Consider the following 25,956-nt stretch of genomic DNA (forward strand, 5'->3'; position numbering starts at 1 on the left):
GAGGCGGACGAGCCGAGACAGACCACAATCTCACCGTACTGTTGCATGATGTTGAGCATTTCGCGGGTCGCCTCGGCTGAGCAGTCGGTAAACAGGGACACCAGCAGCGGCACGTTGTCCACACTCTCCAGGTGCGGCCGAATGTTCTCGATGCCGCGCGGCAGCTTGGCACGGTTCGACATGTCGAAGTTGATCGGTGCGCTCTGCTCGGTGCTGTCGCTCAGGCAGCTGAGCGATCGCGAATGGCCGTTCGCACTCAGTCCTCCACTGACCCCTCCGATCCGACCCACCATCCCATCACCGCCATGGTCACCGCCCCCATCGATAGCCGAATCAGCCGACGGGTGGCGCACCACCGACATCAGTTCCTGGGAACCATCGTGCACACTGGCGTTGCTTCTGCAGCTGCTTCTCCTGCTGATGCTGTTGCTGTTGCTGTTGCTGTTACTGTTGCTGTTGCTGTTGCTGTTGCTGTTGCTGTTACTGTTGCCCATGAGGTTCGGTTGATGGAGGCGAACGCTGGACGGGCCTACGAGGCTGCTCGAATGTGAGATCGCACCCGGGGCCGACGAACTCAGCAGCCGACTGCCCGCCATACCGCCATTGCTATGATCATCGAACAGCGGAGCCATGGTGGGACTGCGCATAGGAGGCTGGGCTGGTGCAGGCGCTGCCGTAGTTGTAGCGGCAGCCGCAGTCGCAGCCGCAGACGGATGCTGTTTGGTCGGCGAGGAGGCCCTCGTATCGCCACCATCGCTCAGCAGCGAGATGTGGCAGTTCCAGCCACTCTCGAGTCCCATCTTCTCGGAGAAGACGCGCGAACGGAGCTCGTTCTCCTTGCTGAAGTGCACGAATCGGATGCAGGCCCGTTCGAGCCGCTCGATCAACTGCACGATATCGGTCTGCGCCTGGTACTGCATCGTCACCATGCCGATGAACACCTGGTGGCTCTGCATTCGATAGCAACCCTCCACGTCCGAGATATCGTCATCCCGGGAATCGTTGAACAGTAGCGAGTCGGTGGAGATGGAATGGTGACTTGTCAGTCCCGGTACAAGCGATGGTACCGTCGGATGGAACATCTCTGCCGCTCCGGGACCGGTGCGAGGACCAGCACCAGTGCTCACGATGGACATACTAGCCCGACCTTCTTCGTCGTTGATCGGCAGCAGCACCTGATCGGCACAGCAAGCGGTCACAGCGGGGGGCACAGTTGTCGCGATTCCCTCGACCAGCCCGCTGCAACGGTCGCGCGTCTGGTACAGATCCCGCCTGTGCTTGCTCTCCGGTGGCAGCTCCAGATAGGCGACATTCCCCTGCGGCCCACCGGACAGTGCCCCGCTAATACCGTGGCGCAGCGGTCGGTAGGCGAAGGCGGTACAGTAGGCGGTGAGGGCAGACCGCTGGTAAAAGTCCTGTGCTCGCTTGCGCTCCTTCTCGGTCAGTGGCTGCAGATCGTGCCCGTCCCAGTAGTCATCGCAACAGTCCAGTACGATGTCAGCCGTGCCCTGGGTCAACAACTGCAGTGACCCGTTGTTGATCTCGCGCATCACCACCGACAGTGAGTGCGGGAACGGCACCTTCACCTTCGTTGCCAGCTGCAGCGATCTGGCGAACCGGATGTCGCGCCGTACCACATCCGGTTGCTGGGAGTGTATGAGAGAGAAAAGGAGGGAAGGGGAGGGGAGGGGGGGGGGGAGGCTTGAGAATCAGTCTGGCGGAACTTTATCAGCGCACACAACACCCCAGCTCTACATACCAGGTGTCGATAGCTGGAAATTTGGCCCTCGAGCTGAAAAATGTCGCGCGCTTGCGGCGAAAAGCCAATCTGTTTGGCCAATTCGCAAAGACAACGGCTATCATGACGAGTAACAAGAGAAAAAGAAAGGCAGAGAGAGAGAGAGAGAGAGCGCGCGAGAGAGCGAGAGAGAGAGAGAGAGAGAGAGAGCGATAGGACAAGGAGGACTGTAGTTAGAATTGCTTGATGTAAAATCACTGAAACGCACACGCCCGCGGGAGACTAGCAAGATACACTTCCGGTGGAGACGGATCTCATCTTTATCGGCATCCGATCGTAGCTCGAGCGAGCTGGTCTTTGGTGTTTGGCATTCTGTTTAGTTCCGTGACATTGCCGAAGCCGAGGCTCACGCCAACCAACCAACAAATGTACAATGCAACAATCCAGGTGATGATCAACACACGGCAACAAGTACACAAGTTCAAAAGCAGCAGCGGACCGAGTAGCAAGCAGAAGATACAGCAAAAGCGAAATAACTTACGATGATCGATTGTACAGCTAGCAAAGCAGGCGGTGCAAAAATTATATGAAATTTAAAAAGAAAATTAATAACTCTAACACACATTCACCCAAGCACAAGAGAACATACAGAAGGACGCACGCTTTAGCGACGCAAACCCTGAACAAACACCATGAGCTATTCGATCGAGAAGGTGGGAGTGAGTGCTGTACAGTCACAGCCTAGGGCTGCAGCGATATCCGTAGTGCTTGGAATCCTGCTTTCAGTACAACGTTCTGTGCACCCGGCACTATTTTCCAGATTAATCATTACAGCAAATAAACCATACCTACCGTCTCGGTTGAACACCCAGACAACCCACGCACGACGCATACTTGGTACGTTTAGAGCGATTTTGAAGCAAGTAGGAATGATAGGAGAAATAATGTATTTTTTCAGATGATTTCCCGTTAGGATAAGGGCGGAAGCGTAGTAATCCGGTACCCCGATACTCGAAAACCAACACGCCGATAACGTTACTGTGCGCAAAATGATGATAATGGATTAGGAATTTACAACAACAACGACAACAAAAAAGAGTCCCATGGATGGAAAAGGAAAGCCCATACTGAACAACCTGGTTGGATGCTGGATGTATCAACTCATCGCCACTAAGATAAGATATTTAAACCTATACCAAGCCGCGCGGTTTTGTTGTTTTGATAGATTGTTTTGTAAATTGATGACCACCGATGAGCAATGAAAAAAGGCGAGAAGCAGAACGACGCGGGTAGTATCGCAGTGAGGCACGAGTTAAGCCACGAATCGGTGCGAGCGAAAAGGGGTTTTGTGGCAAATGGAAACTAGAAGGGAACACCATGAACGCTGAACAAACGAAATGGACAAATGAAAACACAAACAAATTTATATAAGAAAAATTAATAAAAAAAAAAAGAACACCAAAAACTAGACTCGGTATGTCTAGTACATACCCATGCATAAAGCAATTCAAACTCGACTCAACAATCGCATACCGATTGGTGACCGGCACCAGGTCCTTGTCGAGCATGGCCACGGCCGTCACGTGACCGCAAAACTTGGCGTAGTGTGCTTGCGTCAGGGGGCAGCATGTGTTGACCAGGATGGCGATCCCTGGGGTGGAGTAGAAAAGCGAAATAGAAGGTTAGGTTCAACCGGGCCAGCAAAGCGACCTAGCTCTCGCCCCAGCATACCTACCTAGCGGTTTCAGCGACGTTAGGTGGTTCTTGAAGTCGTGATCGTCGAATTCCAGCCGAAACGGACTGTGCTGATCGTGAGTGAGGTCCAATACCTCCGCTATTGCACCGCTTGGTTCTTTTTGGGAGCTCTGACATCGGTGACATGAAACAGGAGTAGCCCAGGGCATCAAAGAGAAGGACAAAGGTGTGAACGGCAGTGTGAAAGTGAAACGATCACTTTGACGGGTTGGTGGGTTAGTTTGCGGGAGCGCCGAAAAACAACGGACACGTGCGATTGCAACATTGAACGAATGAACTAACGGAACTGCCAGTCCAGAAACATCAGAGATACAACCGAAGTGGAAGAGCGGATATGCGCATCGAAAACGCTACCGTAGCTTGTTATCTGTTTCTACATAACATGGACAGCGGTCCCTTGATGTGAAAGGGGTGCGTTAGCATATTGGTAACAAACTTCATGTACCCATTTGGCTATTTGATACCGCAGTACCAAAGGTAAGCCAAACACATGTATAGGTATTAATTATCTATAATATTTGTAATACTGATGGCTCTAGGACTAACTAGATCTAATGTAGAGAACAAAAAAAGAAAGAGAGAGAGAGAGAGAGAGAGAGAGAGAGAGAAAGAGCAAAGTGGTGTCGGCTAACAGTAACACACTAGCAGCGGAATTAAACACAAAAACAGAATAACTGTGAATGCAACGAAAACAAAGCATTCTCAATCAACAGTGAGAGCATAAACGTAACAACAGATTTAGGGAATTTAGTCACCAGCTCGAGTATGTGTGAGAGAGGGTGGTAATGTTCCTGGCAGCACTGGAAGAACATATTTTACAGTATTGCGTCAGTTACTGGTTGGATCAGTTACTTGGCGTGAACGAGGAGGAACGAGGCCGTGGCCAGAGCTAGGGTTGGTAATGAAACTGATCATGATTGGCATTGGGCAGGCACATTTGAAAGGGTAGCAGCTACTATGCATGGGATGTGATCCGCAACTGAATGTTGGAAGGAAGGACGGGTGACAAGATAGACAAGAGAAGAGGCAGATAATGAGAGACGTAGGGAGAGAGTGAGATAATAAAAAATGGAGAGAAGAATGAAAGGAAGATAGTCAAAAGACTCAACGGGAAGGGAGAGGTAATCGGTTGAACGTGCCGATCGGATGGAATGGTGCAGGTGCCGTGGTGTGCTGGTTGGATGGCCAGGAAATGCCCCGCAGCTTGGTCGCATCGGACCACACCCTGAATGCGAATACCTGCGAGTTGAGGCTGCTCTGCTCGGATGGCTCCGTGTTTTGGTCGCTATCCTTGGCGTTGCGCAGGAAGAACACCTTCTCCGCCGTCGGATTTGGCCACGATAGAATACCCTTTTTATCGACGCAGCACAGTGCCTACAATCGGTGCAAAGGAAAAGAAATAGGTCATGGCAAGTGAATGGCTTTATGGCGCGTTTGCAGTACCGTAATGGTGCCGAGCACCTGGACGACGTTAGCGCTGCGCCCGAGTAGCTGCGAGCGACCCTTTACCAGCTTCCACCAGTAGTGCAGCACGGCCTGGCGCGGCAACTGAACGTGATCGAGATCGCCGGTCGGTGTGTCGAGATCCTCCTGGAATGACTTCTGCGCCTGGGCACGCATGACTGCGTGTGGCGTTGCGAGGAGCGTCTCGAGTCGCGCCACCCCCCACAGATTAATTGAGACCCAAAGCAGCGGAAAGACGAGCGGTAGGATGGGCAGCACGGCAGCCGTCGGATTGAGCACCAGTACGTTCAGCCAGTCGGTCGCCAGCTTACCGTGAAAGTAGAGCCCACCGCAGCGCAGCACTCCAACGGTGACGGTGAGCAGCAGGATACAGCCGAAGCCCCACTGCTGCATACAGCGCGTAATCAGTAGCTCCCGCTGCTGGTTTATTATCGTTTCCGGTCGATTCAGGAAACAATCGAGTGAGGTGCGCAGTATGTCGAGGTAAGGTGTGGTTTCGACCATACAGTCCAGGTCCGGCAGTGGCGATCGGGCAATCGGCCGGGGCGGTGGCTCGGTCGATTGCTGCAGCCCGTACGTTTCGCCGCAGCGAAACCGACGTTTACCGGGAGATACCTCGTGGCAGGTGCCGGGTGCGACCTGACCAGGTCGCATTACGATATGGTCACCGCGCACGAGCAGCGCCCACGGTAGGTTAACGATGCGACCGTCCCGATACGTCCACTGCAGCGTAACGCACGGTGACAGTGGGCTACACAAGTGCGGGTAGTTGTCCGGTGTCCAGTCGGTGCTCAGCTCGATCCCGAGCCGGATCTCGCGCAGTACCGTGCGCACCTTGCGGTAGATCTCCGTCCTGCGGAGATTGTTCTCCCGGACGACGACGGCCAGGGTTAACAGGAGTAGCACCGCCAGCAGACCACCCGACCAGTAGTGGGCGGTGGCCACGAGCGACAATACGCACAGCCCGGTCACGACCGTCGGGAACCAACCGAGCGGGCTGGTCGAGGTGCCGGTGAACGTGGAACCAATCTTCTCCCAGCACGATAACCGTGCGAAACGATCCTCGTACCCGGCCAGCATTCCCTCGATGTCATCGTGCAGTCGCTGTAGTGCAATCGGAGTGCTCAGGCCACGGTATTCTTGCTGCTGTTGCTGTTCCTCGGTTCCGAATTGGCCAGCCGGACTAGGGGCCATGGCCGTGCGTGAACACCAACAACAAAACTTCTTGATGTCGGCGATAGCGGGTGCAGGATGGCTGGACGGCGGTAGAAGAAGAAAAAACAATAGCAGAGTTCGAAAATCTGACAGTCACAGCCTTACCCCTAAAGTCATTCACCGGTTCAAATCTGGACACGGTTGGCAATTCGAGCAGTTGGAAGATTTTTTGGAGAATATTTTTTGAGCGCCAATTTTCCAATCACAGTAGGCCGTGTTTTCTGAATTGCTTTGCGTAATAACCTCACTCACCCTTTTCTGTGGAGAGCTCCAGAGTCGTCGGTGCGTTTTTTAAGCTGTTCTGTGCGATCCGGCTAATTTCTTCTAAAAAAATCCCTAGAATCGAACAGGTAATTCGCCATCAACAGCGCAATAATCTTCTTGGTGGTTAACCAATTACCGGTGGTTTATCCAATTTTAGCTGTGAACAATGCATACTATTGTCCGTAAGGCATACCCCGACCGTCGTCGCCCAAAGGATTGGCCTAAGCAGCCACCGAACCCGCGCCTTGCGAACTGGCGCATTGCGAACCGCTACTGGGACAATCGTCCAATTGGTGGCTCACAGAACGTCTATACGGCTTCAAAATGGGTCGGATCTTACATCGTACTCATCTTGATCGTGTCCGTCGGTTCTTGGTTGTATAGCAAAATCTATAACTAATTTTGATTTGCGTGGCAGACAACAAACGATTCAATGAATCCATCAATAAACTACCATCCAAGGATGACGATGTAATTCACAAAATTATATGTGTGGTCTTATCAATTTTTTTGCCCGAAGGTGCAAACTATCGTTGAACACATTTCCTTACAGCGGACTCCATTCATCGAACATTCTTCCGGTATCTTTTACTGTGTTCGGAAAGTTTCTCTCTGTTAGCGCACGCTCAACCAACAACCAATCTTCGATTATTCCAGCGCAAGCACGGCGCAAACGCAGCGCACTTTATTTATTCAATACCACTTGTTGTCTAAAACAGGTTGCTTCTACATTCCAAACATTCTTCACATTCGTAAAATAACAAGCGAAAAGATGCCCACCCGGGAGCATCAATGTGGGATTTCATCGGGCCACTGTTTCATCATATATTCTACTAATTACATTCGGGGCATTTTCTATTTTTCTGGAGCGGCGACCTAGCGGAGCGGTGGCTACGATTCTGTTGATGTTCCTGGTGCTCCTACATTTTCATTTCGCTTGGCTTTCTTCTCATACTGAAAACCATTCGACGATGCCAGCAAATTGCAGCAAAGTTTTAGCCATTCGCCGGCTTGCTACAATTATTTGACCCTAACCTCAAAAAAGTCACACGCCCGGAACGGGCTAAACTCCGTAATATTTTGCAGCATCTGTTGGTTGATGATGATTGTTGGCGCTCGTGTTCCACCGTCCAGCGTCGAGGAACAGAAATGTATGCTTTTCGGTTCAGCTTTTGCTTCCTGCGATGCACCCGTAGCATGCGTGGTTTGCGAGGGAGGTAGCGAAGCAAGTGTTTTTAACCCAGCCATCACGTCGTCACAGCATCTTGGCGAATCTTGGCGAAGCAGCTTGGAGCTCATCCTCTCGGTACTGTGCAATTTACCAATCCGAAAAGCAACGCCGCTGGAGACGATTAATCATGCGCTGAGGGAGCGATAGAAAATAGAGCCTTTACACGCCATTAACTATTGATTACCGAAGGCAGTAATATCTCTTCCTTCGTGTATTCGGCAAGATTCTCTCTGTTAGCGCACGCTCAACCAACAACTAAGCTTCGATTATTCCAGCACAAACACAGAGCATTTTATTTATTCAATACCACTTGTTGTCTAAAACAGGTTGCTTCTACATTCCAAACATTCTTCACATTCGTAAAATAACAAGCGAAAAGATGCCCACCCGGGAGCATCAATGTGGGATTTCATCGGGCCACTGTTTCATCATATATTCCACTAATTACATTCGGGGCATTTTCTATTTTTCTGGAGCGGCGACCTAGGCTGGATCGCTTGCAGCTTACGGAGAGTGTGGATCCCTGAGCGCCTGCATTTCGTTTGAAAAAAAAATATCATTCAGACGCTGGGCCCACCCAAGCTGGCAGACTGTGGCTACGATTCTGTTGATGTTCCTGGTGCTCCTACATTTTCATTTCGCTTGGTTTTCTTCTCATGCTGAAAACCATTCGCCGATGCCAGCAAATTGCAGCAAAGTTTTAGTCATTCGCCGGCTTGCTACAATTATTGGACCCTAACCTCAAAAAAGTCACACGCCGAGAACGTGGTTTGCACTAAACTCCGTAATATGGTGCAGCATCTGTTGGTTGATGAGTTGATTGTTGGCGCTCGTGTTCCTCTGATAAGATGGATTTTAGCTGGAAATAAGTGTTTCCGGTTACTGTTTTGGCTCTGTGCAATAAGGTACCAAGATATAGTACCGGCCCATCGCTCACCTGCGCGTACTATAGATCGGTGAAGCTTTGACAATAAGTACGAACCGAACGGGCCGTGGCATGGATGCAATGCATGATCCAACGTTGAGACACAGAAATGCATGCTTTTCGGTTCAGCTTTTGCTTCGTGCGATGCACCCGTAGCATGCGTGGTTTGCGAGGGAGGTAGCGAAGCAAGTGTTTTTAACCCAGCCATCACGTCGTCACTGCATCTTGGCTAATCTCGGCGGAGCAGCTTGGAGCTCATCATCTCGGTAATCTCGGTGTCCATGCAATTTATTTATCCGAAACGTAACGCCGCTCGAGACGATCAATCATGCGCTGAGGGAGCGATAGGAAATAGAGCCATTAGGCGCCATTAAGTATAGATTATCTGTATTTTCATTCATCGGTCTATCGGATTTTGCTCACCATCGTCTCGATGTCTCGGGAAGAATCATTTGAAAACAAAAGATGATATACGGATTCACATTTTCGCATGCTCGTAAAACGTTGTCCGCACAATTCAAGAAATTTCAAGACTCGGTCGGACTCGGTTAAAAATCGGTAATTGGAAGTGGATGAAAGATTGTGTATCTTCTATTCACAATGCGATACAACTACAGCATTTCGCCTCTAAAAATATGTTATGTACACGGAAAAATCAAACGTCAGGTTGACGTTTGACAATTGGTGTACCCCTCGGTAGCTACCCGTGTAACCAAAGCCCCTGCAAGTGGCCTGGTAATGTTTAACAGACCGCAAACCGGCCACTAACAGGCCACTTAGTGTGGCGCACTGAGAAAACTGGACTGTTAGAAGCCAGTTGTCAGCGTCTTAACAGACTACTTGTAGGGCCTCTTGTTATGCGGGTAGATGGCCGCTAGGCGCTTCGTTTTCTCTCCTGCTGCGGCGTTGTGCTTTGCTGTCCTCGCCGCAAAAAAAAAAAAAAATCGGGAACAGGTTGGAAACGCTGTGCGCTGTTTTTTTTTCGGATAGTGTGGGTTCAAAATTTGCCGGATCAGTCGGGATGATAAAAATGCCTAGGCGCATTATTGCAGCTAACTCAAGAACGCGGCTTGATTAGCCTAGCGCTTAGAGCATTTGTTTTTTATTGCCTTCTGCTACTGTGTGTGGGACCGAAAGGTTGGCGTTGGCTTGACTGTGTGGACTGTGGGCAGTGTTACGATTACAAACGGGAACAGAAAAGTCGGCCAGAGGAAGTGTGGCCCGGGGTGTCCTCGTCGTCGCCTCCGCCGTCACCCTGGTCGTGCTGTCCGCAGTACCTGCACCTAGCGGGAACTGACTGCGGTTTCTTCGTAATTCCTTTCGTCGTACTGCTTCAACGAGAACCTTCGCCGTCTCCGCATGTAAACATCTTCGCCTAGAAACTCGCTCAATCTCTCTGAAACACACACACGCACACACAAACACAGGAAGCGGCTAGGATGCAGCGGCATTGGGGCCACCGGGTCTAAGATGTCGACACCGATCAAGAGTAAAATCACACTAGAACTGTCGAACAAGAAGTCCACTCTACTCAAGGATCGCCCCAGCGTATTCCAGCGGCTCGGTACGAAGAAAGTCGGACGCTCCTCGTCATCGTCTCAGCAGGCTCATCAGCAGCAACAGTACCACTCGCAGGATAGTGGCCTTACCAGTGGTGTTAGTGTCTGTTGGCGCGTATAATTCCTAACCCGTCTTCCTTATGACCTATCATCCTTTTCACTTCTCAACTTCCGTTCCTTCACTTCCCCTTTGTCGTCATGCTTTGTCTAATAAGAGTGTTGTTTGGTATCTTTGATGCAAAATAGGAAACCAAGGAGGAAATCGTGAAGCGGATCGTTTCAGCCGTTGACGAGCAGCCGAAACCGGCTGCGAATGTACCAGAAAGTGTCACTGCTCATGCCCGGATAATACAAGCACAACTAGCGGCGAAGCAACAGCAGCAACAACAGCAACAGCAGGAACAGCAGTTGCAACAAGAGCAACAGCAACAGCAGCAGGAGAAGGAACAGCAGTTCAATAGCACCAAGACTGTCGCCCCGGTGCGATCGGAACATCTGAGCGGTACGGCTAGTGGCACGAGCGGTACGAGTGGCGGTGAGGTGTCGCATGGTGGTGGTATCGAGGCCCATCAAAGCAACAATCCGCAGTACTTTCATTCGTATCACCACCGCCAGTCGAGCCACTCCAGTCTTCCCTCTCACCAGCAGCAGCAGTCTGTCGGGCGGAACAAGCTAGAAGAAGAGGAGGCTGAGGAGAACAAGCAGAAGGAAAGAGAGGAGGAAGAAGTGGAGTTGGAAGAGCAGGAACAGGAGCAAACGAAGGGGCAACAGCAGCAGCAGCAGCAGCAACATCGTTACCAGCAGCACTCGCATCAACGTCACCATCATCACTACCGCCATCAGCATCATCATCATCATCAACGCCAGGAGCGAGACAAAGAGTTAGAGGTGGACTACGAGGAGCGGGACCCGGCGGTGGTGCATCCCGGAGGCGGGCAGCAGTCGTCTTCCTACAAGAAGCTGTTGGGCGGCGGAAGCGTGGGGCGGGTTGGGCGTCGGAGGCGTTCGAATAGTAGCAGTACTAGCAGCAGTAGCAGGAGCAGAAGCAGCAACAGCAACAGCTACCGCATCCAGAGCCCGAGCAGCGGCGACGGCAGTGCCCGAGAAGGCGCAGGCGGTGCCGGTGGCACTGCAGGTGCTGGTGGTGGGGGGCCAGGCGTCGACGGAACCGGCTGGGACCAGTCGTCCCTGGAGAATGCTGACCAGGACCTGCTAGAGCGCAAGCGTAAACAACTCCAGCACGAACTGAAGCTCGAAATGGACGCGTCCAGCAAAAAGAAGGAGCGCGAGCTCGGCAAGAAGCTAAAGCGGCTAAGCGGTGGCGGTGGCAGCCAATCTAGCTCGCACCATCGGAGCCAGCACTCGCACTCGCATCATCATCATCTGCACCAGCAGCAACACCAGATACACCAATCGATGCACCACCAGGTGCAGCATCGATCCTCTTCCAGCTCGGAGACGGGCAGCAGCAGCTCGGGCACCGATTCATCCGCCTCCGAGTCGACCAGTTCGTCCAGCAGCTCGTCTCACGATTCGGCCCACCGTCGACTGAAGAAGCGCCATGCGGCGGCCGCTGTAGCTGCCGCTGCATCGCGCGCTAGGCGTGACGATTCGAGCTCTAGCTCGGATGGACCCGCTGTAACCGTCAGCGCCTCGACGAAAATGTCGAAAAAGCACGTCAAGAAACTGGTGGCCGCACACGAAGCGGTAACCAGCGGTGGTAAGCGACTGCTGGTAAAGAAGGTGGTTAGCAGCGTTGGCACCAGCAGCGCAACGATGGTAAAGAAGGCGATTCGATTGAAGAAGCTGACCGGGAGCAGCGCTAGTGTCACGCTCGGCGGCAGTAGCGGTGGTAGCGGCAGCCACACCCGAAAGTCCACCGTCGTCTCGTCCCGTGACTTATCGCCCTCATCGTCTTCGGCGGGTGGCAAGATGGGTGGTTCCTCATCCAGCAAGTACGGCACGGTAAAGACGAAACTGCTGAGCGCTAAGAAGGAGAAGCTGTCCGCTATCGATGCACGAGAGCGGGTCCGGGAGAAGGAACGTGAGCTGGTCCTGCGCGAGAAGGAACGCGAGCGGGAAAAAGAACGTGTGCGGCTGCGGGAGCGTGAGCGCGAACGGTTGAAGCTACGTGCCGTCTCACCGGGTGCCCGGCTCCTTCGTTCTACACTATCGCCGGTGCCGTCGCGTGGTTCGGTGCGCGAAAAGAAAAAGAGCCCTGAGCGGCGGCTCATTGCATCGTCACCACCCCCACCGTTATCGGCCCGCTACCGTGACATGGTACCGATTCGGCGTGAACGCTCGCCCCCCGAGCTACGCGATGATTCGCGGCGTCGGCACGAGGCACTGAAGGAACGAGAGCGACGAGAGCGGCTGGAGCAGCGCGAAAGGCAGGAACGCCAGGAGCGTGAATCGCTCGTTCGAGGCAAGGAGCGCGAGCGGGAGGAAGCGGTGCTGCTGCGGTCCCAGGATCGTCAACGTGAGCGCGACCGTTTGACGTTGAAAGAGCACCACCACCATCAGCATTTACAGCATCAGCAGCAGCACCAGCAGCAGCAACAACAACAGCAACAACAGCATCAACAACAACAGCAACAGCAGCAGCAACAACAGCAGCAACAGCAGCAACAGCAGCAACAGCAGCAGCAGCAGCAGCAGCAGCAGCAGCAACAACAGCAGCGGAGTTTGCGTGGGCGTCTGAGTGACCGCGATAACGATGGTGGACTGGAGAAGCCGGATCGTCATCGGCCAGTCGAGCGACTGTTGCCACGACCGGCTGAAAGGGCTCGCGCACTGGCAGCAGCCCGTTCGCCGGGTAAATCCGTCGACCGGGATCGCAGCCGGTCGGGCTCACCTAGAAGTGCCAGTCGGTTGCGAGATCGCGATCGCTCGTACGAGCGGCTGGACCGCGTCTACCACCTTGACCTGCACGAGTCACGGCGCAGCCGATCCCGCGAGTACGTCACGATCGGGGGACCACCGCCGATACGTGGCTCACGCCGGGACAGTCCACCCATGTACGAGCGACACATCGGTCACTCGTATCGCGATGCCGACCTGGGCTACGAGGAGCGGCTGCTGGTGCGCGGCAGTGCCGGTGGTGGCAGTGTTGTTGGAGGAAACAACGAACGGGGAGGAGGCGGGCTTGACTATGGACCACGGGACTATCCGGACGATCCACCGCCTCGGCGTGATCACAGTGAGCGCAGCGGCTGGGATCGCGAATCGCGCGTTGATATCGTGGTTGATCGCGGACCACGGTACGAGCGGATGGAACCGAGCAGTCGGGATTCCGGTCGTGATTGGGATCGAGAGCATGGACCGCCTCCGCATTCTGGCCACGGACACGATCCAGAACCCTACCGGGATCGGGAGGGTGGTGGTCCAGGTCCAGGTGAGCGGCGTACCTGGGATGAGGGTGGCCGTCCGTGGAAGGAGAGTGAACCGTGGGCGAGCGAAAAGTCGGACCGATCGATGAGTGACTGGAAGTATAGCAAAGAGCGCCATTGGGAGCACGATGAGGGACAGCGGGGCGTCATTGGTGGGCCATCGTCGTCCACTGGCTCGCACCACGGTGGGCACGGCCCGTCGCACGCTAGCGGCAGCAGTGGTGTTCCGTCAGGCGGTCCGCGGCGTTCTTGGGCACCACCACCAGCTCCTCCGGGCAGCAGTGGTGGTCCTTCCAGCGGTGGACCCTCCGATTGGCATCCGGGCAAGGGAGGTGCAGACGAGCGAGACTTTCTGCCCCATCAGCTACCACGATCCCACGGTGAACGGGCGCTTGGCTTTCGGCGACATCACGGCCCCGCCCCGTATCACACTCATGCTCGTAAACCACCGCACCTGGTGACTGGTGGTAGTGTTAATGTTAGTGGAGGTGGTGGTGCTGGTCCTAGCGGGGGCAGTGGCACCGGAGGACTGCAGACCGGTGTTGGAGTGAGTCGCTTTGGACCAAACAAGTACAGCCTAAATCGTACTCCCGGTCGCGATCCGACCGGTGGCCCACCGATGGGACCAAACCATCAGGCCATCTCCAGCCAACACCAGCACCAATTACGCCAAACGCCACCAGTTCCACCGATGAGTATTGGAAGTCCTGGTCCTGGTGTTGCCACGCCAACTGCTGCTGCTGCTGCTTCTTCTTCTGCCGCAACATCACAGCTACCACACCCACAGTCGTCGTCGTCAGTCAACCTCCATCCACACGGCCACACACACCATCCACAGCAACAGCGCGCTGGTGGACACCATGAACCGCTGGCGGCAACGGTTCATCAAACAGCAGCAGCGGTTGACGGTACTTCCGGGCTCTGCAATTCGTCTAATCAGCACCATGCGAGCCATCCAACGGCCACTGGAGTTTTGTCGCACTCGGCTGTCGACGTGGCCAGTGGCGAGGCAGCAAAGGGTCCCGAACTGATTGCGGACCAACCAAGCAGCCCCTCGCCCGAATCACCTGATCCGTCCGAAGCCGGTCAATCGAGCGACCTGCTACTGGCAGGTGTCAAAGTGGTCTCCAATGGCACCCAGGGCGCCGTTGTGTCGACCGATACGCCTAGCCTACTGCCGGACGTACGCGTTGAGGCGGCTGTGCGCGGTGAATCAATGGAGGTGGACAATCTAAGCGAAATAAGTGATGATCCGGACGAGATACTAACGCGGGATGAGGTAAGTTGCTCCGCTATTCGCTATTTGAACCGCTTCGCGCCATCCGCTAACTAATTTCGTTGTACTTGCAACCGCAGGACATTTGTGCTAACGACTCCCAGCTCGAGGGTGTTAGCCAGACGGAAGATACCAGCCAGCAGCAGCCGACCCTGGTAGCACCGGAGCCACGCATGCAAGAAACATTAGATGAACAGCAGCCGACGCTGCTGCAACCAGAGCCACGCATACAGGAGGCAGTGGATGAGCAGCAGCAGCAGCAGCCGCAGCAGCAGCAGCAGCAGCAGCAACAACAGCAGCAGGAGCAACAACAAGAACAACAAAATCATCAACAAGAACCACTAGTTGCGACGTCAGTGTCAGCAGCAGTTGTCGATAACTCCTCAACCGCCGATGGTGGTACAGGAGCGCAGTCCGATGACATCGCTCCCGCGTCCATGACAGACGAACCGACGAGCGAGGGGACTGGCAAGGCGGGTGCTCCATCAGCGGATGCTCTATCGATCCATGAGCGGGACCAACGCGATACTATAAGCAAGGAAATGAGTGGTGGTACCGTTGGAACATCCACCGCCAACAAGGAGCTCAAGGAAGAGATGAATATCGATTTCGAAGAGATCTCGGACGGCGAATTGGACGAGGAGAACCGCTGCAAGGGTTTGGGCGATCCGCTCGGTGTCGATTGGGCCGGCCTGGCCACACAGGCGACGCCACCGCGACCAATGCAGGAGCTGCAAAACTTCCCAATGTCGGCCCGGAACCGCTGGAAGGCGCATCACATCATGCTGGAAATGGGCGTGTCGGTGCGGTTGGCTGGCCTCAGCTACGCCCAGCGTGTACTCAATGAGTCGGCCGACAAGCTGGCCGAGGACATCGGTCAGTGGAAGGAGGAGTACGCTGCTTCGTTGTCTGGCAGGCAGCAGCAGGACACCAAGCCACCGCTGCTGACACCGACAACCCCGGCGAACAAGCTGAACCACGACCGCTATTACACACCGGGCGATGAGGAGGACGAAAGCAACGAGGCCCGAGCGGCGGTCGCTGCTGACGAGGAGTCGCCGAACACAGCGGAACAGCAGTCAGCCAATAACGGAGGACCAGACAGCAAACCGCTGATACGCATCAAGCATGAGGAGCTGGATGAGTCGGAACTCTCACCGGTGGAGAACCACAGCGCTGCCACGCTAGAGCATGGCACTCTCGGTAGCCCGGTAACGGCGACGACCGTCACAACGGCTGGTGCTGACGGTGCGGTCGCCTCGGTACTAGCGTCGCCTGCCACCATCACCAAGCTCGAACGGATCGAGCGTTCGTTGAAGGATCTGGAGCGGATACTTCATCCGGTTGTGGCAATGCACGTTGGTTTGCGCGAACGGGAGCAGGCTCGATCCAACCTGATCCTGCAGACAGAGGCGACGGCTGGGCAGCCACGGTACACCGGGCGTGCCCTGAGCGCTCGACGCGATCTGCAAATACGTCGCCAGCTGAACGGATATCCGCCGGCCGATCCTGACGGTCCGATGGATCCGGCTATCGGTGGCGGTACGATTAACCCATCGTTACACGAGGCCATTGCCGCGGTGCATCGGGAGCTAACGGAATGTACCATGCGGAAGAATGTGGCGTAATGAAATACCACCAGAGGTAAACAGGCAGGCAGATAGATAAAAAACACACTTCTAGAATATTTTCCATTCATTACGTTGTCCCGGAGCATAGCATAATCATTGGTCCTTCGTCTGATATAAATGTTTTCATTGAGTTATTGTAAATATTGCCGTGGCAAAGACCAGTTGCATGCGAGTTTTAAAATAATAATCAGAAGTAGTTGTTAATCATAATATGAATCGCAAATAATAATCAATAAATTATCATATGTTTCATTGATTAGTTTCAGCTTTGATGGTTCGATTTTGATGCGCTCATGCACCTCTTAGCTAGGCCTGGGATCATGCTCTTCTCATCATGTGTGAAAGAAGTTCGCTTCGGTATTTACCTATTTATTGGTTTTCAGTTTTTCTCGCACCTCGAAAATCGCCAAAAGCCTGTGCCTGCGTGTATTGGTAGAGTGTGTGAATTTGTCTGGGGGAAACGCATTTCTCAGACAGGTGCTCCGGCGGACGCAACAATCGCCGTTGTCGTGGACGGGTATGGACGAATAACCCTAGACTGTATCGTAGCCACAATCTGCCCGTCATCGTCAACCTCTCCCCCTCCCCCCATCCCCTCCCGTTCATCCTCTGGCTCTACACTAATTACTAGATGGTTGGTAGGAAGGATGTAGTTGGGAGTACTCATATTGCTAGTGCAGTGTGATGCGATGTGTGATGTGTATGGTATGTAGTAGCCAACACAAATATTGGCTGCGTGTATGCATGTATGTGTGTGTGTTTGTGTATTGATGGTTTCCCTATGATTTGATTAATAGAACCCTTCTTCTCTTCTGCCCCTACTGTCTCCACCGCTCATTTTTCGGTGGTTGTCTGTCGACGTATTAGTCGCTTCCTTTACTTTCCTATACCCCTTATGATGTTTCAGAGTGTCCCACGATCTGTGCCCCGATAACCAGAAACCTCTTAATCTACTGTGGTTTGTGAGGAGATTAGGAGGGAGGGTGGGGGGGGGAAGAGGAATTTCATGCTCGATACCTGCTTACTTGTACCGTATTGCTTGCACCGATCAACACCCACAAACACAGACACACACACACACACACACACACACACACACACACACACATTAACCAAAAACGACTTCAATGCCGGGAGGCCGTTTTCAGATTTCTTTTGCTTCATTTTGTTTTCTTTCTTTACTAAATTCTTAAGTTGAAATCGAGACGAATAACGCAAAGAATGACCTTTGGTGCATCACGAACAAGCGGATACGTTTTGGATGTGAGGTTGGGTTGCAGCTGAACGTTACGCTAAATGGTGTTTCCCGGAGCTGGAGCTTACAACGAAGAGCCCCTGCTTTTGTGCTGCACTTCGCCTTTTCACATCGACCCCACCACTCAACATACAGCCCACTCCATGAAAAGAATTTTGTTTTTTTTTAAACATATATAAGGACGGACGAGCCGTACGTTTAGAAAAGGATTTTGTTGTGAGATTAGGATCGCTCTAAGCGGTGCGGTAATCCAGGAATAATTTTCCCAGCATTCCCGATGCCTTGACACTCACAAGTTTGCACAGCGATTCACGCGACAGAGGCAACACGACAGCAAAAGAGGAGTGAGCAGAGAGTAGGAGAAAAAGAAAGAAGAAGTGTGAGTGACCACAACAAAAAAAAAAAAAACAGAACGGTAGTAAAATTGGGAGTACGAAAAGGGACACCTCGTAGGGAAACATTTCGTTCGTGTTTGGTTATTTAATATCAAAGCCCACCTGAATGAACACGCTTCACTTTAACCGGTCTTTCCTTGTGCCTCGCACCTAACCTAATCTATTTCGCTAGTTCGATCTATTAGGGGCGAAACGATGCTTGCCAAGTCTGCTGCTACCGTAATTGCAGCACCGGTGTCGAAGCGAATGTGTACCACGTGTACCAATAACCCGCCGAAACGCGCGTTCCGGTTGCTTCGGTCTTCGGGGGGAGTAAATAACTTATCAAAATTACCCCGTAGTGTAGAGATGGTCGAGGTTAACCGAAATATGTCATCTGCCTGTCTGCAGTCTGACCTGACTTAATCTTGCTTTACCTACCAACTAATCTAATAGAATAAACCTAGATGTAGGAGTAGATGCACGTACTCGTATGAAGTGCGAAAGCGACGCAAAACGGTCGCACGATATGAACAAATGAAAAATGGAGCAATGAGAAGAAAAGACTGAACCGTGCCGAGGGCCAATCGGTTCTGAATACAACAAATTAAGAAATAGAGAGATGGTGAGCGCAGCCGAGGCAGCACTTCCCCGATGGGAAGAGTGGAGGGGCCCGTGACACGCCTTACACCGTCACCGGCGGACGTCCTGCTGCGACGACTTTCTGTACGACGTAGAACTTGTTCTTCTTACCGATCAGCCCCCAGATGACGGCCACATTCTCGATGACCACATTGATCGGGATAGTGCAGAGGGCCCCGACCACACAGGCCAGGAACTTGACCACGCCCGACCGGTAAAGGGAGAACGACTTGATCACCCCGAACACGTACATGTAGATGTTGAAGCCCGCAATGAAACCGCACACGAAGTCGATCAGGTTCGGGCAGGGGATCGGGTAGAGCGCGGCAAAGACCATGTTGGAGGTCGAGAGCGGCATTGTGATCCACGAGCAGAGGCTGATGCCGAGCAGCAGCTTGTTGCGCAGCGGGATAAGCGGTGAGCGAACGACCAGCAGGATGCCCTGCAGCCATCGCTTGCGCTGCTGCAGGAAATCCACCAGCGTGAACGGCGATTTCTCGTACATCTCGCCCTCGATGAAGTCGAACGTGTAGCCCTCGGCGAACGCACGCATCGCAAAGAAGCAATCCTCGGCGACAGAACCGTCAATGCCATTGTCGAACGAGACAGTACGTTCGGCATGGAGCTGAACGAGAGCGTGCAGGGAAACGAAATGTTAGAACAGGAGGCGAACACTACACCACATCCGCCGTTTGTTTCATAGGGCGAACATTACCTGAGTCACGACGTAGCTACCCTTCCAGCTGAAGAACGGCTTGTGGAACAGCTTGAATTGGAGGCGCAGCTTACCCATATCGTCGGCCACTCGGAAGCTGTCGGCCAGCGTCGTCAGCCAGTTGACCACGTTCTCATTGGCGTAGGTGATCAGACCCTGACCGAACGGGTGCTTGCCGTCCAGCACGAAGTTAATGATGCCGCGCACGCTGTTCTCCGTCAGCAGCGTCTCCTCGTCCAGGTGCACCACCCAGTCGTTGCTGTTCAGTACGTTGACGCGGTCCTCGAGGCAGTACTGCAGGGCGCGGGCCTTGAACATGGCGCCACTGGCGGTCTGATATTCGCGCGGTACGACAATTTCCCGCGTCCGGCGATGCTTCGGCAGCCCGATCGGCTTGTCCGTCACCACCTCGATTAGGAAATTTTCCAGCCCCGTGTCCAGACAGGTGTTCATGTTGCGCAACACGTTCGACTGCACCAACTCGGCGTAGTCTCCGCGCGTCACTACCCGGATGCAGATGAACGGTGCTAGCAGGGGCGAACCTTTCAGCACCACCTTCTCCGGGAACGCATTGTACAGCGTGAGACCGAAGAAGTTGAACAGCACCTGTGGCAGCGTTAGAAAGGTGAGCAACCGCAGCAGGTACAGAATGACCGTGGCCACCGTACCGTACTCGGCCCACGGATCGACCGCCACGAACGAGTTCTCGTTCACCTTTATGCCCCCGGAGAACAGCTCGAATATGAGCAGCATCGACAGCAGTAGGGTGCAGTGCAGCAGGTGCTTCGTCGTGGAGCTAAGCATCCTGATCGATCTTGCAGCTACGTTGCAAACGGTTGCCCAAGGATGAATGATCGCGCCCGGCCCAAAAAGTGGAAGAACGAAAGGATGACGATTGTGATCCGCGGTTGGGACGATTTGTGATCGTTGTACGCGGCTCTAGTTTCTTTGCATATGTGTTCGCTGTTGCTATTGCTGCTGCTGCTGTTGCTTCTATTCGCGTGATGGTTATCGTTGACTTCCCAATGAGATCGTAGGTGTCCTCGACGAAACTTCACTTCTAGTGCTTTCTCGCTGACACGCTGCAGGCCAAGGAGTATCGGCCGAATCCTAATCCCTCCTAGTCAGCAACTGGCGTTCGCTAGAAGTGGAAAGAGAGAAAGAAGATGGTACATCACGCACACGGTTTGACATTAGTAACATTACCAGTTGATCAGCACCAGCGCCAGCATGCTGGTGCGAGTGGAAGCGATTAGATAGATACCCGAGCACGTCGTACTCCCTACGGCTAAATGACGCTAAGGAAGAGGAAGGGAAAGGATTTTACGGCGATTAGTGAGGAGGAAAAAGAGAAAGAGCGTACTGGTACTGTGCCAGTGCGCCTACGACTGGTCATCGGCGTCCGTGGCCGGTTAGTTCCGACAATTCGAGGCGAAAGGTGATAACCAGAGCGAAGCCAAAGAAGCGATTCAAAACCCAATCCAATGCACGGTGGTGCCCCGTTATCACGAAACACGCTCGCTCATCGGGATCGGATGTAGCGGCAGCAGCAGTAGTAGCAACCGAGCTATTCGACGAAAAACGGAATGATTCACACGAGTACCCGTGACTCACGGGATGCGATCGCCACCGTGAAGGGCGTACCCGACGGTTATGATGAGGGTGATGGTGATGTAATCACTTGTCTCCAACGGGGAGGGAGGGACAATGAAGCTTATCAGCGACAGGCTGCATTCGCCGCCATCGAGTACTGATATAGAAAGGATGCTGGTCGTAAAAGGGGAAAGACGCGGCTTGGTTGGATTCGATCACGAGGTCGCCACCTAACGCTCTGCTCACGCGACTACAGCCCCCTCTCCGTTGCTCTCTTCTCCCACTGCTATGGAATTCCCTATCTTATCATATGAGCCCGGTTTGTCGCCGAGAGTACGAAGTCTCGGTTCTGAGGTGGCCCGGTGTGTCTTGGCTTTATTGACCTTTCCTCCCTTTTCCGGCCAGTATCCTCCAAGCTCTCTCACTATCTTTCTTTGCCACACACACATAGATTATTGGGCTGAACAGTCATCTCCAGTCCCGATCCCGATCTCCATCTCATTCCCGATACCCGGGGAAACGTTGGTCGATTTACGCCGACACTCTCGCCGTATAGTAGATCGGAGACTCGGTTCGAAAGGTCACAAGCTATCGTCCAGCAATGGTGTGTGTGTGTGTGTGTGTGTGTGAGAGAGAGAGAGAGAGAGAGAGATATAGAGATAGCGAGATAGAGAGAGAGAGAGAAACGAGAGGAAACGATTGGACGCCCGAATTTTGTGCTAAAAATAGCTTTAAATAGTGTGGATAGAATAGATGCAGATAGATGGGCGATAGTATAGATAGAACCAATCGTCTACTACATTCCGAAAACGCTCAGATGTAAATGGGGATGTAACATATTTTAAATACATGTTTAGTCGAAGCATGTGTTGGTGCCATACCTCCAGTGAGGCCTGCCTAAAACAGCTCAAGTGGATCCCAACAATATTTACCGATAGCTGACAGCTAAAAAGTGTCGCCTAGGTCTACGTAAGAGGTTGCTCACGGCCGAAGGCGATTGTAGCCTTGTGCCTCTGCATAGTATCAGCTGCTTCCGGTTGGCGTACAGGTGCGCGAAGGGAAGCGCGATGAGAGGGCTTCGAAGGGGTTCTGCTCTGAACAATAGTGACCGAATTACGGGCCACGATGGTTGGACGATTACCGGGTAGCGCACGCAATTCCACCAACCATTGTATTGCGCTAATTGGTAACCCGCCTTTCCTCCCTTTTGGCGAACCAGACCCAGGACAGCGGAACATGCAGTACTTGCGGTTAAGATAAGCCGGTCGGCCCGCCCGCGATAAGCGCGAGGTATACTGCGGCTCATCCATACTGATAGCCTAGCTAGAACAGGCATAGGGCAGGGCGGTGGCGGTGTATGCCACCATCGGAACCTCGTGACAAAACCCGCATCGTTCGGTGCGCAAGGCGTTGCGACCGACAATAAACCGCGCCGGGACCAATAGATAGCAACTACGAGAGGGTGAGGTTAGGGGCCACCCAATTGTTAAGCGAACGCCGCGCGTACCGCAGCGATTCGTCACCCATCATCATAATCATCATCATCATCATCATCCGGGTCCGCGAGTGAGTTCACATCAACGCCATCAAGCGATTGTTCGTGTAAAGGTCGTTTGCTTGGTGGCCTTACTTGGGAAACAGGGGAAAAGAAGAAGGTGGGTGGTAACCAGACCCCAGGCCCAGGCCACGAGGGCCTCATGTGCTTATGGTGCGTGATCGCGCTCGCGCAAGCGCCCTCCTCTGTCTGCTTGTGTTTGTAAGTTAGCGCGTAATGGGCATTCTCCACACTCCCGTGGGCCGGGGAAGCTGGAAGATCTGGAACCCCATCACGCGGGGTTCTTATCGCTCGTTGCTGCCGCTTACTCGGTGTGCATCATTGCCATGCTTGGGCCAAAGACTTCAGATCTTTAGCCCGCGGTCTCAACAGTGACACGTATTTCAGTAACCGGCGAACGGTCGGTTCCCAGGCCCCTAATGCACATATGGGGGGACGCACACCCCGCGGGCTGGAAGGTCGCCCTTGACCGACACGCAGGCATGTTGCAATCTTGTAATCTAATATGCCGTGTATGTCACCCACAAAGAAGGCGGCTAGAATGATAGAACGAGAGAGACATAGAGTGAGAGAGAAAGTGAGATGGACACTCGTCAACAAAGGTGTGACGTAATGGGCAACAGTAGAGTGGAGATGGCAGTGTCAACTCCCGGAAATCACATCCTGGCCATCCATTCTGACCGTTTCCATATCCCTTCTTTGGAGGAAGGTTGTAGACCATTCTCTATCTCTCGCTCTTCCCCTCTCGCGCGCACCCCCCCCCCCCCCCCTTCCAGGCGTCGATGATCAGTCAAAACAATGCGCGGGCATCCGCGCGAGGGTCGCGCACGGAACCGGCAGCACCGGAATGCCGTATCGTCGTCGTCGTCGTCGTGGCCTACCTCTTCTGCTGCTGGCGGCTGGCTTGGAATGGCTGGTGATGAGGGTACGCTGGATGGGTAGATGGGAGGTCTTCTCTCCGCCGCTTCGCTCTGATGATGCCTGCCAGTGGTTGGTGGCCTAGAAATCGGTCGGAAGCTGGTGCAGCATTCAAACCAGGCCAGGCGTTCACCTCCTGCTCCTCCTTGCGCTCCTCGCTTTCACTCGCTCGGACAGTAGTAGTGGGGCTTCACCGCCGTGGGAGGTGGTCCACGATTTCACCCACTCACACTCACACACACACACACACACACGCACAAGCCCGCGCAAAGAGGGGTGTAGATGGTTGATGGGCGCGCGCGCGCCCGCGCGGATAACGATTGACCGATGCCGGAACGGGTTGATGGCGGTGCTTCTCTTCTTCTGCTCCTTCCCGTGGTGGCCACACCGGAATAGTTCGCCACTGGATGACGAACGGCGGATACGGGGAGGGCCCACGGGATTGTCCACGGTTGCCTGGCCTCTCTGCCCCCTTGATCTCCACTTCCGCTGCGGCTGCCGCTGCGGGTACGGGTTGTAGGTGTGTGTATGTGTGTGTGTGTGTGTTTGTGACGGGCCGCTCCTTAATTGTCTTCGATGTTTGCACATCGATTTCCCACCGTTTCCTTCTTCTGTGTCTCCTTCCTAGCTCACACACCTCACCTTGCTGCACACATACACACCGTATACACATACAAGGTGCCGAGCGTTCAAACCCCAAAAACACCACACACGCGCGCGCGCTAGGTTGGGAGAGGTGGTAGGGGAGGCCAACGGATGAGAGGATGCACAGAACAGACTCGCACACACTTTCACCCGCGGAGGCGCGCACGCGTCGCGCTTTACTAGGCCGCTGGCCCCTAGCCCTTCCGCCACGATCAACCCGGCCAGGGCGTTCCGACCTCTTCCACTCACGAATGGCAAATTGCGGTGGGTTTGCGCGCGGCCAAACCGGCGGCTCCAGGCAATCGGAACCTCGTCCGTTCGTCGGTCGTCGGTTCCGTTGGTTTCGGGCGCAGGTTGTACGTGCGACGGGTATACGGCTGTCCCCGCCCGAAAACGGGTCGCCGAGGTGGATCGTCCGGGCGTCGTCCGGTTCTACCGCTGCGCTTCTGTTGTGTTGTGTTGCGGTGTAACCTCTCACATGCCGCCTATTGCGGACTCCACCAGCTCGGATTGCGCACAGCCGCGGATGTCGTTGGTGTTGCTGGAGGCGAAGCGAGGCGGCGCGGAAACCTCCGCGGACCAGGCGAAATCATACCGAAACAAAGAAGAAGCTTGAAAATGAGTGGAACATTTTTGACAGCTGAGGGTAATTTTTGTACAACGCTTTTGGTAAAACGATTTTCAGCCTTAAAAATACAATACCGTACAAGTCGTGTGCAAAGTTAAATAAAATTGAACTGTTTTTTTTTAATATCATGCAGCGTCCCTAACATGCGGATGTTATTGCCTTTTGCCTTTTGCGTCTAGAGCAAGGTACTTTAAAAAGACAGGTAGCATCTTAACCGCTTTGACAGGTCACCATTTTGAATTTGTTTGACATTCATAGGAGGGCGCTTTTATAAACAAAACCACGTGAGTTTCAAGAAGAAGAAGAAGAAGATATGGGCAAGTTTGGTGGTTTTATCAGGGAAAGTACCTGATTTCACTCTTTTTCGGATGTTTAAATGATTCATCTCTCTATTTAAGATCATTCGAGCGACCGAGTTGTGTTTTACAGCGAGTGAGCACGGTCCAGGAACGCTAGCTAGCTCTTGTTCTAGGCCGGGTGGCAAGACCTACGGACCGATACCATATTGAAACACTAGGAAGAATTTTGAGAATATTTGCATAAACTTTAACTTTCGTGCCACTTTTCGTGAATTTGAACTGTCGTAATACCACAGAAAAGCGAAAACAGCTCCGAAAAGAGCGTTCCCGAAGTAAACATCCCACCATCCCGTGAATGTCAAACTCTGAAGTTTTTTCTAAAATAAAATCGGGGATTTATTCTGGATAAAGCTACCTGTCTTTTTAAAGTACCTTGGTCTAGAGACGGCGTTTTTTTTTTAACACCCTGGGTATGCTAGAAACAAAATAAGGGAAGATGAAGGGAATTCGAGCAAGCGAACTCGAAAAATCCTTTCACGTTGCAAGCGAATTCTTGGCCTAGCAAAGAACTAATAGCAATGTGGATATATTATGCTGCAGGAGCTGCGCGGCGAAAGCCACCTGGGAAATCGCGAATTTTTATGTAAATTTGCTCGAGTAGTCTCGATTGTTTTTTTTTTGTTATGCTTCATTTCACGGTGAAGAACAGCTGTAAAGTTTCGCTTGAGTTGTGAAGCGAATGCCACAATTTTCTTGCTGTTCGAGTTCAGCGAGAAGTCCGTTGCTCGAATGTTTTTTTTTTGTTATGCTTCATTTCACGGTGAAGAACAGCTGTAAAGTTTCGCTTGAGTTGTGAAGCGCATGCCAAAATTTTCTTGCCATTCG

The 25,956-nt window shown here is 53.2% G+C and overlaps 3 protein-coding genes and 1 long non-coding RNA gene across 7 annotated transcripts in view; 1 reads left to right on the forward strand and 3 right to left on the reverse strand.

Annotated features, from left to right (window-relative positions):
* LOC125949254 (transmembrane protein 94) overlaps positions 1-6,209 on the reverse strand; it is a 7,418-nt gene extending 1,209 nt beyond the window's left edge. Inside the window, exons 1-6 of one of the 2 annotated variants that reach the window (XM_049676130.1) lie at positions 4,937-6,209; positions 4,733-4,867; positions 3,474-3,603; positions 3,230-3,389; positions 1,760-1,856; positions 1-1,646 (exon numbers count right to left, since the gene is read on the reverse strand). The exon at positions 1-1,646 is cut by the window's left edge and continues 996 nt beyond it. In XM_049676130.1, the coding sequence (XP_049532087.1) occupies positions 1-1,646; positions 1,760-1,856; positions 3,230-3,389; positions 3,474-3,603; positions 4,733-4,867; positions 4,937-6,151 (3,383 nt within the window). In that variant the 5' untranslated portion in view covers positions 6,152-6,209. The remainder of the gene's footprint in view (positions 1,647-1,759; positions 1,857-3,229; positions 3,390-3,473; positions 3,604-4,732; positions 4,868-4,936) is intronic. The other variant, XM_049676140.1, reaches the window with a different exon arrangement.
* Positions 6,210-8,400: 2,191 nt separating this feature from the next.
* Positions 8,401-9,129, reverse strand: LOC125950008 (uncharacterized). Its single transcript, XR_007468691.1, has 3 exons — positions 9,016-9,129; positions 8,605-8,925; positions 8,401-8,526 (listed from the first exon to the last, which is right to left on the reverse strand). It is a non-coding gene; the product is annotated as an uncharacterized LOC125950008 (long non-coding RNA).
* Positions 9,130-9,482: 353 nt separating this feature from the next.
* LOC125949204 (filaggrin-like) lies at positions 9,483-16,444 on the forward strand. The gene is made up of 3 exons (XM_049675985.1): positions 9,483-10,248; positions 10,398-14,819; positions 14,897-16,444. The coding sequence occupies exons 1-3, from the start codon at positions 10,063-10,065 to the stop codon at positions 16,442-16,444; spliced, it is 6,156 nt and encodes a 2,051-aa protein (XP_049531942.1). The 5' UTR covers positions 9,483-10,062.
* Positions 16,445-16,692: 248 nt separating this feature from the next.
* Positions 16,693-24,947, reverse strand: LOC125949638 (beta-1,4-mannosyltransferase egh). Of its 3 annotated transcripts, none has more exons than XM_049676899.1 (4): positions 23,463-24,947; positions 20,698-20,731; positions 19,434-20,574; positions 16,693-19,343 (listed from the first exon to the last, which is right to left on the reverse strand). In XM_049676899.1, exons 3-4 carry the CDS (start codon positions 20,235-20,237, stop codon positions 18,762-18,764), a joined length of 1,386 nt encoding a protein of 461 aa, XP_049532856.1. In that variant the 5' UTR covers positions 20,238-20,574; positions 20,698-20,731; positions 23,463-24,947; the 3' UTR covers positions 16,693-18,761. The 3 variants fall into 3 exon arrangements, with proteins under 3 accessions (XP_049532856.1, XP_049532837.1, XP_049532847.1); XM_049676880.1 differs by having other exon boundaries at positions 20,640-20,731; XM_049676890.1 differs by lacking the exon at positions 20,698-20,731.
* Positions 24,948-25,956: the final 1,009 nt, after the last annotated feature.

Source organism: Anopheles darlingi, chromosome X, assembly GCF_943734745.1.
Source record: "Anopheles darlingi chromosome X, idAnoDarlMG_H_01, whole genome shotgun sequence".
NCBI classification, from domain to species: Eukaryota; Metazoa; Arthropoda; class Insecta; order Diptera; family Culicidae; genus Anopheles; species Anopheles darlingi.